Source organism: Cydia splendana, chromosome Z (assembly GCF_910591565.1).
Source record: "Cydia splendana chromosome Z, ilCydSple1.2, whole genome shotgun sequence".
Lineage (NCBI taxonomy): Eukaryota > Metazoa > Arthropoda > Insecta > Lepidoptera > Tortricidae > Cydia > Cydia splendana.
Window position 1 is genome coordinate 47378632 of NC_085987.1, and position 16766 is coordinate 47395397.

The window sequence follows — 16766 nt, forward strand, 5'->3', positions numbered from 1 at the left end:
TACCGTATTTATTTTAAATCGATAATTGCTCGATACTATGTTCAGCTTTTACAGACAAAAAATTGGGGGCATGCACCCGTTCAAACATATTTAAGTAATAAAATCTGTAAAAATATAAAAACAAAATTTATATTTTAGTAGTAAGTACCACTTAATCATAATTAATAATTCTGGTGAAATTGTTGACATTTAAGAAAAGCTAAAATGCGCGGGAAAATCCCATCCTCCATCTCAAGGCGCCATCATAATAATAATAGCTCAAGTAGGCGTGTGTCGGAGCGATTATAGGTGCGTCTGGAGCAGCTGCGTAGGTAAGTCGCGAGCCACCCCCGTTCTCACGATAGCCACGCTTAAGTATTATTTATTTTTTCTTACCCCAATGACGTCTCTGATTTGAGCTAACGGGTACTCATTCCGTCTTCGGAACTCGCACGCGCTGCATCTCCAGTGCGCACATAAACAAACATTTTCATGTGCAGTGATGGCGGTCGCCGGAAATTTTCAAATGCTGGATGTGAGCGGTGAGTGTATTTTTTGCAATCTGCGATTTTTTTTTATTTGACGGCGGCATTGGTTTTAGGAATTTTAAAGTGATTAACAATGATATTCTAAATTGCAGTGCGATGTAAAAATAAGTGCTAAAATTTTATTTTAATATTTTTTATTGCTATAGCGCGTGTAAATTATTTGTAACTGGATTTAAAAGGGGGACGTTCTCAATTTTTTTCAAAGACAGTGGGACCGATTTGAAAAAAATATTAATTTTATTTTTTTTTAAATTGGTCACATTCCCACAAGTTTTAATTTACCAATTTTGATGTGTTTATGACGAACCAGGAAATGTTGTAAGAAGTCGTTAATACCTACCTGATTGGAAGTGATTTACTAAGAAAATTGCAGTTAATGTTTTTAGTTTTAAGTACATACCTACAATTTATTTAATATACGCCAGTTTTATCCGTCAGTGTGTGTGTTTATAATATCTCTTATGTCTTATAAACAAACATTTATAAACATCATTTATTTAAAAACACGTATTGCATCGTAATTTTCTGGTATAATTATTGACATTTAAGAAAAGTCGTCTTCGCCAAAATTGTTTAAATATCGGGCTGTCAGTTAGAACAAAATTTTGACAGTTCCGTACTACTGACAGGCCGATACCGTCCGGCGGACTGTTAATCAGTGGGCTCCTTTACGGTTATTCCTTTTGCCGCCGGCGTTCGAATTTTGCGCATATTTTTGCTGCATTGCCATTAAGATAAATAAATAATAATAATAAATAAATATTATAGGACATTTTTTACACAAATCGACTAAGCCCCACGGTAAGCTCAAGAAGGCTTGTGTTGTGGGTACTCAGACAACGATATATATAATATATAAATACTTAAATACATAGAAAACAACCATGACTCAGGAACAAATATCTGTATCATCATACAAATAAATGCCCTTACCGGGATTCGAACCCGGGACCATTGGCTTCGTAGGCAGGGTCACTACCCACTAGGCCAGACCGGTCGTCGAAGATAATGTAACATATCAAAACAAAATATAATACGATACCTAATAAAGAATTTAATCTTGCTACACTTGCGCTTTATGAATTGCCTCCAACTGTTTCGGTCTGTGGCTTGATGGAGGGCCCTAACAGGTAGCTCCAGCTGTTCGGAGATCTGGTCTGACCATCTCTTTGGACTTCGTCCTCTAGTTCTTTTACCCTCGACCTTTCCCGTCACCACTAGTTTTTCTAAATTGTTGGCCCCTTAAGAAGAGAAGTACAGGATGTTTTTAAATAACCTGCAATTACACCATTATATAAATTACAACACGAAATCAAAATTCAACGAGCGGGTTAAACTAACTAATACGTATGTAGGTAAACCCAAGTCTTCAAATAATGTTCTATACCTACACATACTCAGCCTCTAGGCTCATTTTACATGATCTGAAATATTAGGTATAGGTACTCGAGCTACTAGTCTACTAACTAACTCTACATAAGAATGTGAATCCAAATTATCTAAAAAATTTCAGTTTTCCATTTGTTAATGAAACGGTAGCCTTTTTGCAATATTTAATATTTTAAATGTATTTAACGGTTAAAAATTAAAATAATTGCTGAATACCATTTTAATTTGTATTTATTAATACACGGCCAAATATCTTGAATCTCAACTCAACTAAATTTGCGCGGTGCGAAGACTGCGAAGTGCGAACAAAGTCGCTGGTAATGAAGTTTCATACAATATAACCGGCGCGGGCGCCGTTTCTAACTTGTTTTGTTACGTATATTTTAAGACAACTAACGTCTTATTCGCGCCTAATTGATTTAAGTATTAAAAAAAATGGGTTTTACATAAGTTACGTTAGGTACTCGTTGGAAATAGACAATCCCTCACTTCTTGCCTCACTGCGCCTGATGCTGCCTATGGAGAATGTTCAACTCATGTTATAAATCTCTTTAAAAAAAACTAAAATTTACCAACTTGCGTTTTCCAAAAATACATGTCGTGGGTGGGTGATATTTAAAGGGGCCCACTGATTAACAGTCCGCCGGCCGGTATCGCCCTGTCAGTTAGAACAAAGTTTTGACAGTTCCGAACAACTGACAGGCCGATACCGTCCGGTGGACTGTTAATCAGCCGGCCCCTTAGCAACCATTTTAACCGAATTTGGTTTGAAAGAGGAATAGTTGTTTTTGCAAAAAAAGTAGTCGGATTTAGTTTATCAAATACCTATTTTTTTTTTTCGCATAACCTAGAAATAGGTCTTATATTTCTAGGTCTTTTCTTAAAGTACTTACTTTAAAAATGCGATCCCGTTGCCTCAGTTACACAGATTTGAATAAGTTATTCATTTTGCAAGGCGTGTAATATATCGCCAGTTCTAAAAAGTCGCATGTACAAGGAATTTGTACGGGAAATGCGTCGTTTTAAGTATAATGGCTTAAACTAGGCCGTAGGCAGATGTTCTGACGACACGATTTCTAGTTCTTAACCGATTTCGAAAAATGGCTGTAAATAGCATTAAGTACCTACACCTACTACCAGGTACCTACCAGGGATGTTGCGAATATTCGCATCCGCATCCGCGGAACATCCGCATCCGCATCCGCATAAAATCGATGCGGATCTTATGCGGATGCGGATGTCGAACAAGTCGGTACAGGAACGTCTTAGCGGCGGCTTAAGTGCTAGGTAATTTCGTCATTACCTATAACGAAATCGTCTAGATCCAGAAAAGTCGCCCATGTTACTGTTTATTAAATATAATGCTTAATTCTTGCTCAAATACTAAACCTTATCGTCTTTTTTTAATAAAAATTACAAAAAATGTAATATTTGACGTTTTTTAAGTACCTAATCTTGACATCCGCAACCGCGGATGTGAGCCTTTAATTATCCGCATCCGCATCCGCGGATGTCAAAAAATCTGCATCCGCAACATCCCTGGTACAAATAGCAACACCCGGAACTGTCATTGGTGGACCTTATGCCTGTTAGTTAACAGTGTAGACGATGAAGTGAAGTCATATGAAGTGTTTTAAAAATAGCAATACAAAGACTTGGCTTAAAGGACTCCGGTAACTCAGATGGTTACGAGCGGTTGGGGTTGGACCGTTGTTCCAAAATGTCGCAAGTTCGAGTCTTGCCCGAACGCGTGAATTTTAAAATATTCCTTTACTATTAAAATTTAAAAGAAAAGTGAGTTACCACCCTAACAAATCAAAACAAGCGTAATTTTACTACTGCCACTACAAACAGTAAAAAATTAAAAATCGTAGACAAGTTGGAGTTACTCGTGCTTTTTTTGTTCACGTCGGAAAAGTGCTCAATCTGTTTGAAAATTATATCTTGACAAGTTAGTGGGACACGCACATAATATATATATTAAAATGGGTCACTCACGTTTTTCAAGTCGAAAATATCTCGAAATGATTCGTCGGTAGTCAAAGCACAGTGGGGCGCTTTGGTGCCTGCCCCGGGCGCCATATCCTCTAGCTACGCCCCTGGTACAACTACCCAAGTACCCACTTAATTGTTTAGCGCCGAGGTTTCAACTAGGGTTGCCAGATCGAAAGGCGCTATTATCGGGAAACAAGATCAATCTTTCGGGATTTTGGGACTTAAGTCGGGAAAAAAAATTAGTACCTACATTCAAATTAAAGTAATTGTATTAAAACAACGATATTTTACCTTATTGCCACTATGTCAGCTCGATCGCTCGACGACAGTTCGGAATTTGAAATTATTGTTTCATAACTTGAAGCTGTTTTTCGGGACAATTTTCACTTTGTCGGGAGTCGGGATCACATGCTAAAAATCGGGAGAATCCCGCCAAATCCCGACCATCTGGCAACCCTAGTTTCAACAGTGTAGTGTCCGACCAGTCTCGGTTATGTTTTCTGCAGGTTTCGGCGAAACTCATGTTTAGGCCAAAGGTTCGGTTTCGGGCAAAAAATTGCCGAACCATTCGGCCGCTTCGAATCTGTATTTTCGGCAATGTCCGAAAGTTTCAGTTTCGATTTTCCGTAAGTTCGGTTTCGGCCGAAGCTAGAGCAAATCCGACCCTTCGGTATTGGTTTCGGCAAAAAATCCGGCTTCAACCAGACAGTAATCAACAGTTCGTTTGCGATAGTCAAACTGCTATTGCTATTACTGATAGCTGTCTGAGTCAAGTACTCTTAGGTAGAGTTAGACCAAGAAAAGTCTGCAATGATTTTACAAGCATACGCAGTGTAAGTGTTATTTATACGTAATAATTTCATAGAAGTTTGACGTTTAAATTTTTCACTTGCATTGCGTGTGCTATCAAAATCGTTGCAGACTTATCTTGGTCTAATTCTAGGTACCTAAGCGTAGGCACAATTGGTATTGGTATTGCCATTGCATCGTAAGAAAGGAGACTTAAGGAGATGCCAGACATACAGTGATACCGGAATACCTAATTATTAACCTTTTCGACGCCGTGTCAAACATAAAAGCTGTCACTCGGACACCACGTCATCGTCACCGAAGTGTCAAAACTGCAATTACTAAACTAAACTAAACTTACGTCAATTAATAGATCATGAAACGATATGGATTAAATGTGTCAGTGTCAAAACATGGATATTTTTTAACTGTCAATTACATAATTATGTAGATAAGTGGTAGATATAGAATGTGATTTAACCATCTTTTCTTTATAATACACCTTAATTCGTCCAGTTTAAAATTGATTTTTAAAAACCTCAAAACATGTACGCTATCGCATTAGTCTATCGCTATCACTTATACGTTATCCTCGCGACTTTATACCGAATTATATCACTTATCAGATAGTCGTCATTACACGCATTAAATGATTAATGATATGGTGACAAATCCATCATAGTCCTTATGTAGTAGTGAGAGAGGCAGATAACGAAATTTCGATTTTAGCCCTCTTCTCTTCTCTAGGTACACAGGTTACGTTATGTGATGTGATAAGCAATACATTGCGGCATTTGGTCCATCAATTAAATTCGTTGCTCCTACTTAGCCAGCGATCATCCTGCAGCTGTCTTAAATCGGATGCCATTTGTTGCAACGTCTGTAGGTATATCGAAGCTTTCTGTCGGCTACCAAGCTGTCAATAAAAGTACCCATCTATCTACCCCGGCCGGAGATCTCCGTCCAGTATTTTGTTGCCCCGTATTTAATGTTACGGACGGAGATCTTCGGCCATTTTAACCCCACTCGAAAAGCAGTTTTATTAAAATCAAATAAAAGCTGCTTTTCACTTGCTAATTTTCTCGAGTGTAAAAAACCCGCCCAATTGCGAGTCGGACTCGCGTTCCCACTTTTTAACAATGTATTTCTATATGTGAAACCAGTGAAACGCGAGTGAATTGCCTTTATAAAACCCGTAGGGGTCGGATCAAAAACTAAGTAATTAGTCCGACTCACGCTAACTACATTTCTAATAGGTTTTCCTGTCATCTATAGGTATAAGAACTATTTTTTTTTTTTCAAAATTTTAGACCCAGTCGTTTCAGAGATAAAGGGGGGGAATGGTCATGGATCTAGGGCAAGTTATATATCATTTTCATATAATTTAGGGACGAAAATATTATAATCATACCTACTTTTGAAACGCCAAGTTAAGTGTTTTGTTTTACATTTTTAACCTTTGACTTTGGCCATAATTACATTTCTATGGAAATCGTCACCCAATCAACTACATATTTTTAAAAAAAAAATGTAAGAATGAGGAATCCCTAAATTATATATAGCTTGCCCTCGTTGCTAAGATCACGAAGAAATATTAGCATAGATTGGACCTGGGTATCCGACCCTTTCCCCTCCCTTTTTGGGGGGTAGGCACGGTACGATCTCGTAACTACCGGGCCAGATCAGCTTTGTTTGACCTACTGACCCACTGCACTTAGCCTACGAATACAAGTTCGAAAAAATTACAAATTTTTAAAGCCTTTATCTCGGAAACTATTAGATGTAAGTACAGAGACAATTCTAGTGTCGTAAGTACTATAGAAATTTAGTCTACTTTAAAATCGCCTTGAGAAGGTATTATCAAAAACTAGTCTTTTGGGCTTATAATCGCCAAAATCTAATACGCCAAATGTATAAAATTACTGTATTATACTTACAAGAGTTTTTATTTTTACGCGCATTATTGTTCTCAATGTAGCTTAGTGGTGGGGAAAATTTGAACTTTACCTGACATGCCTGACATCTATCAATATCAACTGTCAATTTTTACACCACGCGGCGCCACTTTCGCGCACACATACATCATTTTTTTTTCGCACCATCGTAAGGAAGGGACGTACATCAAAATCACTTGCCGAACGCGAGCAAAATTAAACCAAAACCAGTACAAAGGCGCTCTCTGGCCGGACGTAGTTCCTTTGAAACAAGAGGTCACCTTATACTGGCTATTAAAAAAAACCGCAAGTGCATTCACTCTCGCCTATTTCCACTCCCGCGCACGCGACACAGGTGCAGCTGCATCAGTTGCGTCCCGACCGTCGCTCGGGGTAGACGTGTTGCTAGTGGGGGGCCGCGCGCGCGGGAGCGGCGGTACCGGTCTTGCGACCTGACGACCTTATACACTCACTTCTGGTCGTGGAGCTACAACTAGGAGTAGTTTCGTGGGAAACGCTGTTTTGAAGTGAGTTTTAAGTTTGTTGGTCGCGATTTGTGTTAAGTGTGGGTGAGGAACTGAGGGATTCCTTTCGCCAATCTGATGCATCTTTAAGTTGGAGTGAAGTTTGTTTATTATGTTATGAAACACGCTTGAATCAAGTAAGGTAGCTTAAGTTTTATAGGTTCTACATAATTTACAGTACCTATCACAGATTAGCATGATTATGTTAAAGCGTTGTACGAAAAGTAATGCATACGTATAATCAGGTTATTGTGAATGTTGTGCATATAGGTATAGCCAACACTTAGGTGCCGAAAACGTTTGAGAAACTAATTCTTGTATGGGAATTCGAATGACACCCTATACTACTGACTCTCATCAAAATCGGGTAAACAGTATTAATTACTATTAATCTGTCGTCTAGTAGGCCGGAGATCTCCGGCCAATTGTTTGTTGCCCTTGTCTCCCGCTTAGGGTTGCCAGATCGAAAGGCGCTATCATCGGGAAACAATATCAATTTTTCGGGATTTTGGGACTTAAGTCGGGAAAAAAAATTAGAGATGCCACGATGCCATGATTCGGCAACTATTCGGTATTCGGCCTATTCGGACACTTTGCCCAATATTCGGTATTCGGCCGAATGTTGCCTACTATTCGGCCGAATACCGAATATCTGTTGCATCTACCTAAAAAAAAAAATAAAAAAAATAATACCAAAAACTAGGTATATTTAATATTTAAATTGTATTCTTGGAAAGTAGTTAAATACGAAGGCACGTTTTTGAGCATTTATCGATTACAAAATATTTTATTTTTATCATGGGTCTGATTTGATTGACTCTAATATACATTAATTAATTATGTTCAACATAAAAATATATCTTAGCAAACGTAGTGCTTTATTTGATGGCGAACAGTTTGCATAATAATTGTGACTCAAAATGTTCGCATGTCATGCCGAATATTCGGTATTCGGCCGAGAGAGGGGCTGAATATTCGGTATTCGGCCAAATTCACTATTCGGGGCATCTCTAAAAAACATACATTCAAATTAAAGTAATTTGTATTAAAAACAACGATATTTTACATTATTGGCACTACGTCAGCTCGCTCGCTCGACGACAGTTCGGAACTTGAAATTATTGTTTTATAACGTGAAGCTGTTTTTCGGGACAGTTTACACTTTGTCGGGAATCGGGAACACCTGCTAAAAATCGGGAGAATCCCGACCATCTGGCAACCCTACTCCCGCTCCCCATCCGCGTGAGCCGCCCCAGATTTGTTACTCCCGTTTTTTTAAACCCGAGAAAATTAGCAAGTGAAAAGCAGCTTTTATTTGATTTTAATAAAACTGCTTTTCTAGTGGGGTTAAAATGGCCGAAGATATCCGTCTGTAACAAATACGGGGCACAAAATACTGGACGGAGATCTCCGGCCGGGGTAGATAGATGGGTGCTTTTATTGACGGCTTGGTAGACGACAGGAAGCTTCGATATACAGACGTTGCAACAAATGGCATCCGATTTAAGACAACTGCAGGATGATTGCTGGCTAAGTAGGAGCAACGAATTCAATTGATCGACCAAATGCCGCAATGTATTGCTTATCACATCACATAACGTAACGACACAAACATTTGCGGTATAGGTGTGCCTACAGAAGAGGGCCTACCGCTAAAATCGAAATTTCGTTATCTGCCTCTCTCACCACGGTTAGAACGCTAAAAATTATAATTTATTTATTGAATCATACAATGTGTAAAATGTCGACGATCCAATAATGGACGTAGTTTAGGGTAAAAGATCCAATCCACAAAAATCTGTTAGTAAAATTTGAACTTTCTGATATCAAACGGAAAAGTCATTCATTTAAATGACAAATTTTAGAGGATGGATCCTTTACCTCGATCATGTGTTAGTACTCTACGTATAGCGCTGAGGTAAAATATGTATAGGTACAGGTAATTATATGGCATGCCTGCCTAGCCCTGCACAATGCGTTGTCACTTTTGTATCAGATTTAAACGCATATCCACCAACGCCAAAGTTATTGACAGTGGAAGAAATGTAAAGCTTATAGGCCCTATAGGGCCGGTGCGTGTTAAACTACGCCCTTTACAGAACTAATACTTAATATTAATATCAATTAATATGAATATAAAAAACCGGCCAAGTGCAAGTCGGACTCGCGTTCTAAGGGTTCCGTACATTAAGTCCGACTCACGCTTGACTGCACATTTCTAATAGGTTTTCCTGCCATCTATCTACATCATGTCATTTGTGTATTTTTTTCAAAATTTTAAACCCAGTTGTTTCGGAGATGAGATAAAGAGGGGGGGGGAGCTAATTTTTCGTCTATTTTCTTAAATAACTTCTAACTAGAGATGCCCCGAATAGTGAATTTGGCCGAATACCGAATACCGAATATTCGGCCCCTCTCTCGGCGGAATACCGAATATTCGGCGACCGAATATTTGGCATGGCATGCGATCATTTTGAGTCACAATTATTATGAAAACTGTTCGCCAACAAAGCACAACGTTTGCTAAGATATATTTTTATGTAGAACAGAATTAATGAATGTAGTTAGGTCAATCAAATCAGGCACATGATAAAAATAAAATACTTTGTAATCAACAAATGCTCAAAAACGTGCCTTCGTATTTAACTACTTTCCAAGAATACTTTTTAAATATTATATATACCAGTTTTTGGTTATTTTTTTGTGTAATTTTTCTTTTTAGGTAGATGCAACAGATATTCGGTATTCGGCCGAATAGTAAGCAACATTCGGCCGAATACCGAATATTCGACAAAGTGGCCGAATAGGCCGAATACCGAATAGTTGCCGAATATTCGTGGCATCTCTACTTCTAACCTATGTATTTTCAAATTAAAAAAAATATATATTTGAAATTCTCAAAATGAGCTCTTTAATTTGATATGTAACACGATTATACTTAGTTTAAAAACTTTATTTTTTAATTTTCTCATTTACCCCCAAAAAGTAGCCTCCCTGTTTAAAATTCATTCGTTTTCGTAAAATCGACGTACGTCTTTGGGTCACGAATTTACCAAATTTCAACCTAATTGGTCCAGTACTTTTGGAGAAAATGGGCTGTGACAGACGGACAGACAGACAGACGCACGAGTGACGGATCGTAAGGACGACCGGTCGACGGACAATGAGGTTCCCTTAGTCATTAAACTTGAAGCATGTTTTTTTCCAAGTAAATGCTGGAATTTGCAACTTTTGTATAATACCTACACATAATTATTTTATGTTACTAGAGACATCTGTGTGTATTCGGCGACCGAATATTCGGCATGACATGCAAACATTTAGAGTCACAATTATTACGAAAACTATTTGCCAACAAAGCACAACGTTTGCTAAGATATATTTTTATGTTGAACTGAATTAATGAACGAAGTTAGGGCGATTGTGCACTACAATGAATTTTACTGAGTTTTCATGGTCCGATATGGCATGAAAAAAACGGATGATTGGCTTGTGCACTTGTCCGTCTTTTTACTTGCAGGTGCGGCGCAGTGGCATGAAACACACACCCCCCCTAGCCCGAAAAATATCCCAAAAAAAAATTTGGCCTTCCCATAGAAAACGTCGACATCCACTAGACAAAATGTATGAAACGGCCAAAAAAAATTTTGTGATTTCGGAGTTGGTCCCATAGAAAAAGTTGTTCAGTATGGCCTACCTAATCACCTCGCACAATATGGCTAACGGTTCAAAAATGACCCTGTATGTGGTAAAATTGTTAAATATCAAACGGTGACGCCATCTACCGATATCTAAAGATAAGGCGCCATCTATTCGAGCATAAATTTTTCTTGATTTACCGAGGCACGTTTTATTCATAGTATATATTACTTATCTTATACGGAGTTACACATATCTTTGATATTATTATGTGTGTGGTGGTGAAAAATGTTTGTGGGTTCAAATTCAAACCACGGTTGTGCTGTATAGGTACATACATCGAGAGCGGAAAAAGACGTTCTCGAAAAAAATGCAAAAAAATGGTTCAGGCGGAGTATGTCACTTTCTTAGGACGTCACATTCTGAGGACGTCACATTCTGAGTTCGTCACTTTCTGAGTACGTCACTTTCTGAGAACGCCACTTTCTGAGGACGTCACTTTCTGAGTTCGTCACTTTCTGAGTACGTCACTTTCTGAGAACGCCACTTTCTGAGTACGTCACTTTCTGAGTACGTCACTTTCTGAGAACGCCACTTTCTGAGTACGTCACTTTCTGAGGACGTCACTTTCTGAGAACGCCACTTTCTGAGGACGTCACTTTCTGAGTACGTCGCGTTTTTTAGCATAGGTACGATTTAACAGTATAATATACCTGCACGAAAAATGTATACTGCCAGCAACCAGATTAGCTGTTCGACATACGGTCGCTTTTATATCCTACATACCAATACCAATCTCTGTTTGCCTTACGTCTGACTGGTAGAGAATTCCATTTGGCAAAACGTCCTATGTTTTGTGCAATAAAGTGAAAAATAGAGAAATAAATAATAAAAAAACAATCTAATTACGTTTAAAACATTATTTAATTCAGAATACTTAGAAACTACAAGCAGCAAAACATTTAGCCACAGATTGGAGTTAGGCCGGCAACAGCTTCGATTCAATACACATAAATGTTTCGCACAGTAGGAACCATGATTTTATCATTCGCCGCTGTGATTAGCTGGTGAAGGTATCATGGCAAGCTCGCTGACACCAGTAGAAGGTCATTCCCACATATTAACATTTAAACGGACTGCCGCTCCTTTCGTGACAACATATTCTTCAACATACCGCGTCTTCTGTCATGTCTCCATAAACTCACGTCTTTTTTTCTGATGATAGCGTAAATTTTGGATATCTGCGTATAAAAATCAGCTCTTGCAGTTTTGGTTCAGACAATATTTCTTCTCGTGTCACCTGTGGAGAATAGGCGTCAAAGGATTTTTTCTTCATATCGGCAACGGCATATTCAGAATATATGTTCAGCCATCAATCACTTCTGCGTGATCCATACTCTCATAGTTCTCATGTTCTGCATATATTTAATGTAATTTATTTGTTTGTTTTCTTCCTATATAGGTTACACGATGAATTTTTAAATTAATATTACATTGTACTTTTAGCCTGACAATAAAAATCTATCATGTCGCCGATTTGACATCGCTGATTTTTTTTCTATTTAAAATCCGAAACTACAAAAAGGTTATAAAGATTGTCAAAGGACTGTCTCATTTCAAACATAGACAGAGATAAACATACTATCTTTGTCTTACACTAGTACTAGCACCCAAAAGAAAAGGATGAGTGTAGTTTTTATTGTTCTTATTTAATGAAAAAATTTGTTTGACCACTTACAGTCCGTTAACTCTCTGAATGAACTTCGTTTTTCGGGTAAAATCGGACGTATTCGCGTAATAGAAAATGACAGCGTCGTACTGATTTAGTTGCAACTTGCAATCCAACACTCAAAACTATACAGGGTGGTCTATACCACAACGTCCAAATTTTTTTTTAGATTCCTCAATTCAATTATAGAATATGTATGTTAGCCGGTTTGTCGTAGTTTTCAAGTTATGAATTTTTGAACTTTTAACTTTTGTTAAGAAATTCCGGGCCGAACCAATTAATTTATTTAAAAAAAACTATTGAACTTTTTTGAATGTTTCTTTTTATAACATAATCCTTTACAAACGACGCAGTTGCTAAAAAAATCAGCATCCTCACTTGGCTGCGAGTTGGAAAAAAAGACAAAAGTCAAAGTTTTACGTTCAAGCAGGTCAAGTTTAGATTTTACCTAATTAAAAAAAAACATGCGTGTTCAACGACTTTTGGTTATTTTAGAAACTGCTAGTCCCTATAAGTTTTTTTTAAAGGTTTAAAAAGTGACAATAGTCATAATTTGACAGAGTCACCGGTCAAAGGAATCGAGGTGGAAAGTTCCCAAATTAGTAATCTTATAGCCCACGTAGTGAAGAATAAAAAAAAAACAACGGGATGCACTCCGGGAGTGCCGGCAGAAGTGAAAACTCAATGACATTGTAACAGTTTTTCGATCAGGTCACGTGTCCGTCTTACGTCTTACGAATCTTACGGTCACGTGACCTGTCGCGAGTTTAACATTTTTTCCCCATCACAAAAAGTGCACAGCGCCGCTAAAGAAGTTTTCACTTAAAAATTTTGGACATCGAGGTTTGTACCACCCTGTATAGAGTAGTTAATACCACCATAACTAGTAGGTAAATATTTAGATTCATATTAAAATATGTGACTTTTAAGTACCTACTGTATAATTATTTACAAATTAAATTTAAAATTTTTGTTTTAATTTATTTTTTTATGTTAAAGTAAATTTTAATTAAAACTAGAGATTAAATAAAAAAAAACACAAACTATAAAAAATATACTTACCTACAAAAAAATATGCCTGTTATTATTACCACTCTGTATAATTTCAGCGAGAAGTAGTAAATGACGGTGTGACGTTCTGCTTTCAAATTCAGATTCTATTTTATTTAGATTATGACAAAAAGTCAAATAGCAATATAGTCATCAACCAAATATTAAGCATAACGTCATTAAATTAGAGCTTGTTTTACATTGAGACAATAGGTATCCCTAACTTTTTGCGAGTGAGTAAGAAAGCAGAACAACAGTATCACCTTCGCGTGCTACCGCCGATACCCGATGTATCTTTCTAAAATCCGAAGGTCATTCTGAGAGTTAACGGACTGTAGATAATATGTTGCGCTAGCTTCGACCCGTGACTTCATCTGCTTGGAAATATGATGATGATGATGATATCGTACCTATGCTAAAAACGTGACGTACTCAGAAAGTGACGTCCTCAGAAAGTGACGTCCTCAGAAAGTGGCGTTCTCAGAAAGTGACGTACTCAGAAAGTGACGAACTCGGAAAGTGACGTACTCAGAAAGTGACGAACTCAGAAAGTGACGTACTCAGAAAGTGACGAACTCAGAAAGTGACGTCCTCAGAAAGTGGCGTTCTCATAAAGTGACGTACTCAGAAAGTGACGAACTCAGAATGTGACGTCCTCAGAATGTGACGTCCTAAGAAAGTGACATACTCCGCCTGAACCAAAAAAATCGGTTACAATGCTTATAGTATGTACACAACTACACAGACAAGAGGTTAACTGTTAAATTAATGTAAAATCACAACCCTTCCTAGTATTTGCCGTAGTTAGGTAAAAGCAGATAGGCATTGACCATCAGTGTGCAGTATCGCCTAATAAATAAGTTAACACTATGAAAACTAGTTTTAAATTCAAATAATAAAACACACAGAAAAACATATTCCTTCACATTATCTAGTGCCAGTCAAAACATCTCCCACAAAATCGCGCTTCGCCATTAAAAAATGTCTATGAAATATCAAGGTGCTAAACTCAGGGCTGTATCCTAGCTTCTTTCAAGTCCCTTTTATGTACCAAACCGGATCAAAAATGATTGAAATGACATTATCCTTTGTGTAAACCCTCCGTAGGAGACCCATAGCAACGTTTATTACAAAGCAGACCCCTCCTTACCTGAGTTAAAGAAAAAAATGTCCCACGCCTCATAAGCCAAGGGGGATTCATGGCATCCGATTGGTCCATAAAATTAACCAATAAGAAGGTTAGGATAGTAACGGGCAACGAAAAGGTGCAATGTAATCTTCGGTAAATAGTTCAAAAGTACACCTGCCGAAATTCGCGACATCTAGCTCGTGGCAAAAAAACTATTGTGTTTTTTCAGTTTTTTGTGGTTATTTGCGTGCCCTACGGAAATATTTCTGAACAACACACACGTATTTACCGTGAAAAAATCGGCCAGTAGCAGGTCGGGCAATGCTCCGTGTACGGTTCCGTAGTTAAACCTTCTATCAGAATATGTAGGCTAAACGAGGGCCATATCAAATAACATATCATGTACTTACATTACAAGCATACTCGTATACCTAAGGGAGTACTTACCTTCGCTGCGCTTTGTATGTAGTTTAGTACGTCTTTTTACTAAGAATAGGAGACTTTGCAATAAGTAACTCAAAAACGGCTGGACCGATCATATTCGCTATAGTTTTCAATGAAAGTATTTACTAAGCTTTTGTTTTACGATTATTTTTTCATATTTTTTGGGCCCATGATTATTATTATATTACAGTTTTTCATGGATTATTAAAGTGAAATGCCAAACAAGGCATTTAATACAAGATATTGTCACTTAGCTATTAGGGTGTCAGGAAGCACACTGTTGGAAATAGTCGATGTTGATTCCGTTGCCTCTTGTCCACAGGCTGGGCAGCGTTCGCCCCAGATGCGTGCGCAGCCAACATGTGCACCACCAGCGTGAGCGAGGCTCCGCGCAGCCCGCGCCACCTGCACAAGCGGAGGCGCCTCTCCCGGCTCCTCGACAAGCTGTCGGTCCAGCTGCAGAACAACAACCACTACCCGCAGTGGGAGAAAATGCCAGAAGATGTACCTCTAGACTTATCAGTCAAATCCAAATCGCCTCCAGCCTACTCTTGCGACGCCTGCGGGCAGACGTTCACAGTGCACGACCGTTTAGCGAAGCATGTGGCGTCACGACATCGGAATAGAGTGCCGGAGAGCGAGCGCGCATACGAGTGCGATATATGCGAACGCCGCTTCGCGCGCTCGGATATGCTGACGCGCCACGCTCGTCTCCACACCGGGCATAAACCATACACTTGTCCCGCTTGTGGCCAAGTGTTCTCCAGGTCGGATCATCTGGCGACGCATCATAGGACGCACACAGGGGAGAAGCCCTACAAGTGCTCGGCGTGCCCGTACGCGGCGTGCCGCCGAGATATGATCACGCGCCACATGAGGACACACACGAGGCGACCGCAGCCCGCCTAGCTGTGGGACTGGACCTTGCTGGTCCCAATTATAGGGTGAAGCTTTCAACCAGAGACGTTTTAGAACGTATTAAGTGCATTTAACTTTTAGTTTTGTTTTGCCTATTTATACATAGAAGAGTCGTCTGTCTAAGCTAACTCTGCACTGACAAGATATGCCAACGCCAGCACTGCAGTGAGAAGCACAAAAAATATTTCCATATTTATTCCGTTACCTACGAACGAATCTGTTCTGTTGTTGAATAATTAGCGCCACTATAGTATATACATATGTCATATATTTATCGGAATTTGAAGAATATGGCTGTCGCTCCACAATTGAAGAATATGGCAGTCGGTGCAGTTAGCTTAAATGTACAGTCAAAGTCGTCAAAGAATTTAATTTCCGTACCATGTACCTTGTCACAGTGACAACCAACATGAAAGTCGCTAGGGACCTCATACTATTGTCACTGTGACAATGTTGGCAATGCTACACTGAAATTATATTTTTTGACCGTACTCTAAATATGCATATGTTTCATTTAGAATCAACTTTATTGTGGATTAGTCTGAAATATGAGTAAGGAATCGCGTTGCGTTTAAGAAAGCTTATGTAGTTGTTATTTTGAAACCTATGATGATTAGTAGTGATACGTTTGTCAAAACAAACAAAACCGTTGATATTCGTTGGCCCTTTACGTCATTTTGTTATTTCTGTTTGTAAGGG

At 38.5% G+C, this 16766-nt stretch overlaps 1 protein-coding gene across 2 annotated transcripts; it reads left to right on the forward strand.

Moving 5' to 3' along the window:
* Positions 1–211: 211 nt before the first annotated feature.
* On the forward strand, positions 212–16766 carry LOC134804133 (zinc finger protein 502-like). Of its 2 annotated transcripts, none has more exons than XM_063777077.1 (2): positions 212–521; positions 15472–16766. In XM_063777077.1, the coding sequence occupies exons 1-2, from the start codon at positions 482–484 to the stop codon at positions 16056–16058; spliced, it is 627 nt and encodes a 208-aa protein (XP_063633147.1). In that variant the 5' UTR covers positions 212–481; the 3' UTR covers positions 16059–16766. The 2 variants fall into 2 exon arrangements, with proteins under 2 accessions (XP_063633147.1, XP_063633148.1); XM_063777078.1 differs by lacking the exon at positions 212–521 and adding an exon at positions 7017–7161.

Coding starts and splice junctions, on each gene's coding strand:
- LOC134804133 (XM_063777077.1), top strand. CDS start 482: ATGGCGGTCGCCGGAAATTTTCAAATGCTGGATGTGAGCG. Junction 522..15,471: donor TCAAATGCTGGATGTGAGCG/GTGAGTGTATTT, acceptor TCTTGTCCACAG/GCTGGGCAGCGTTCGCCCCA.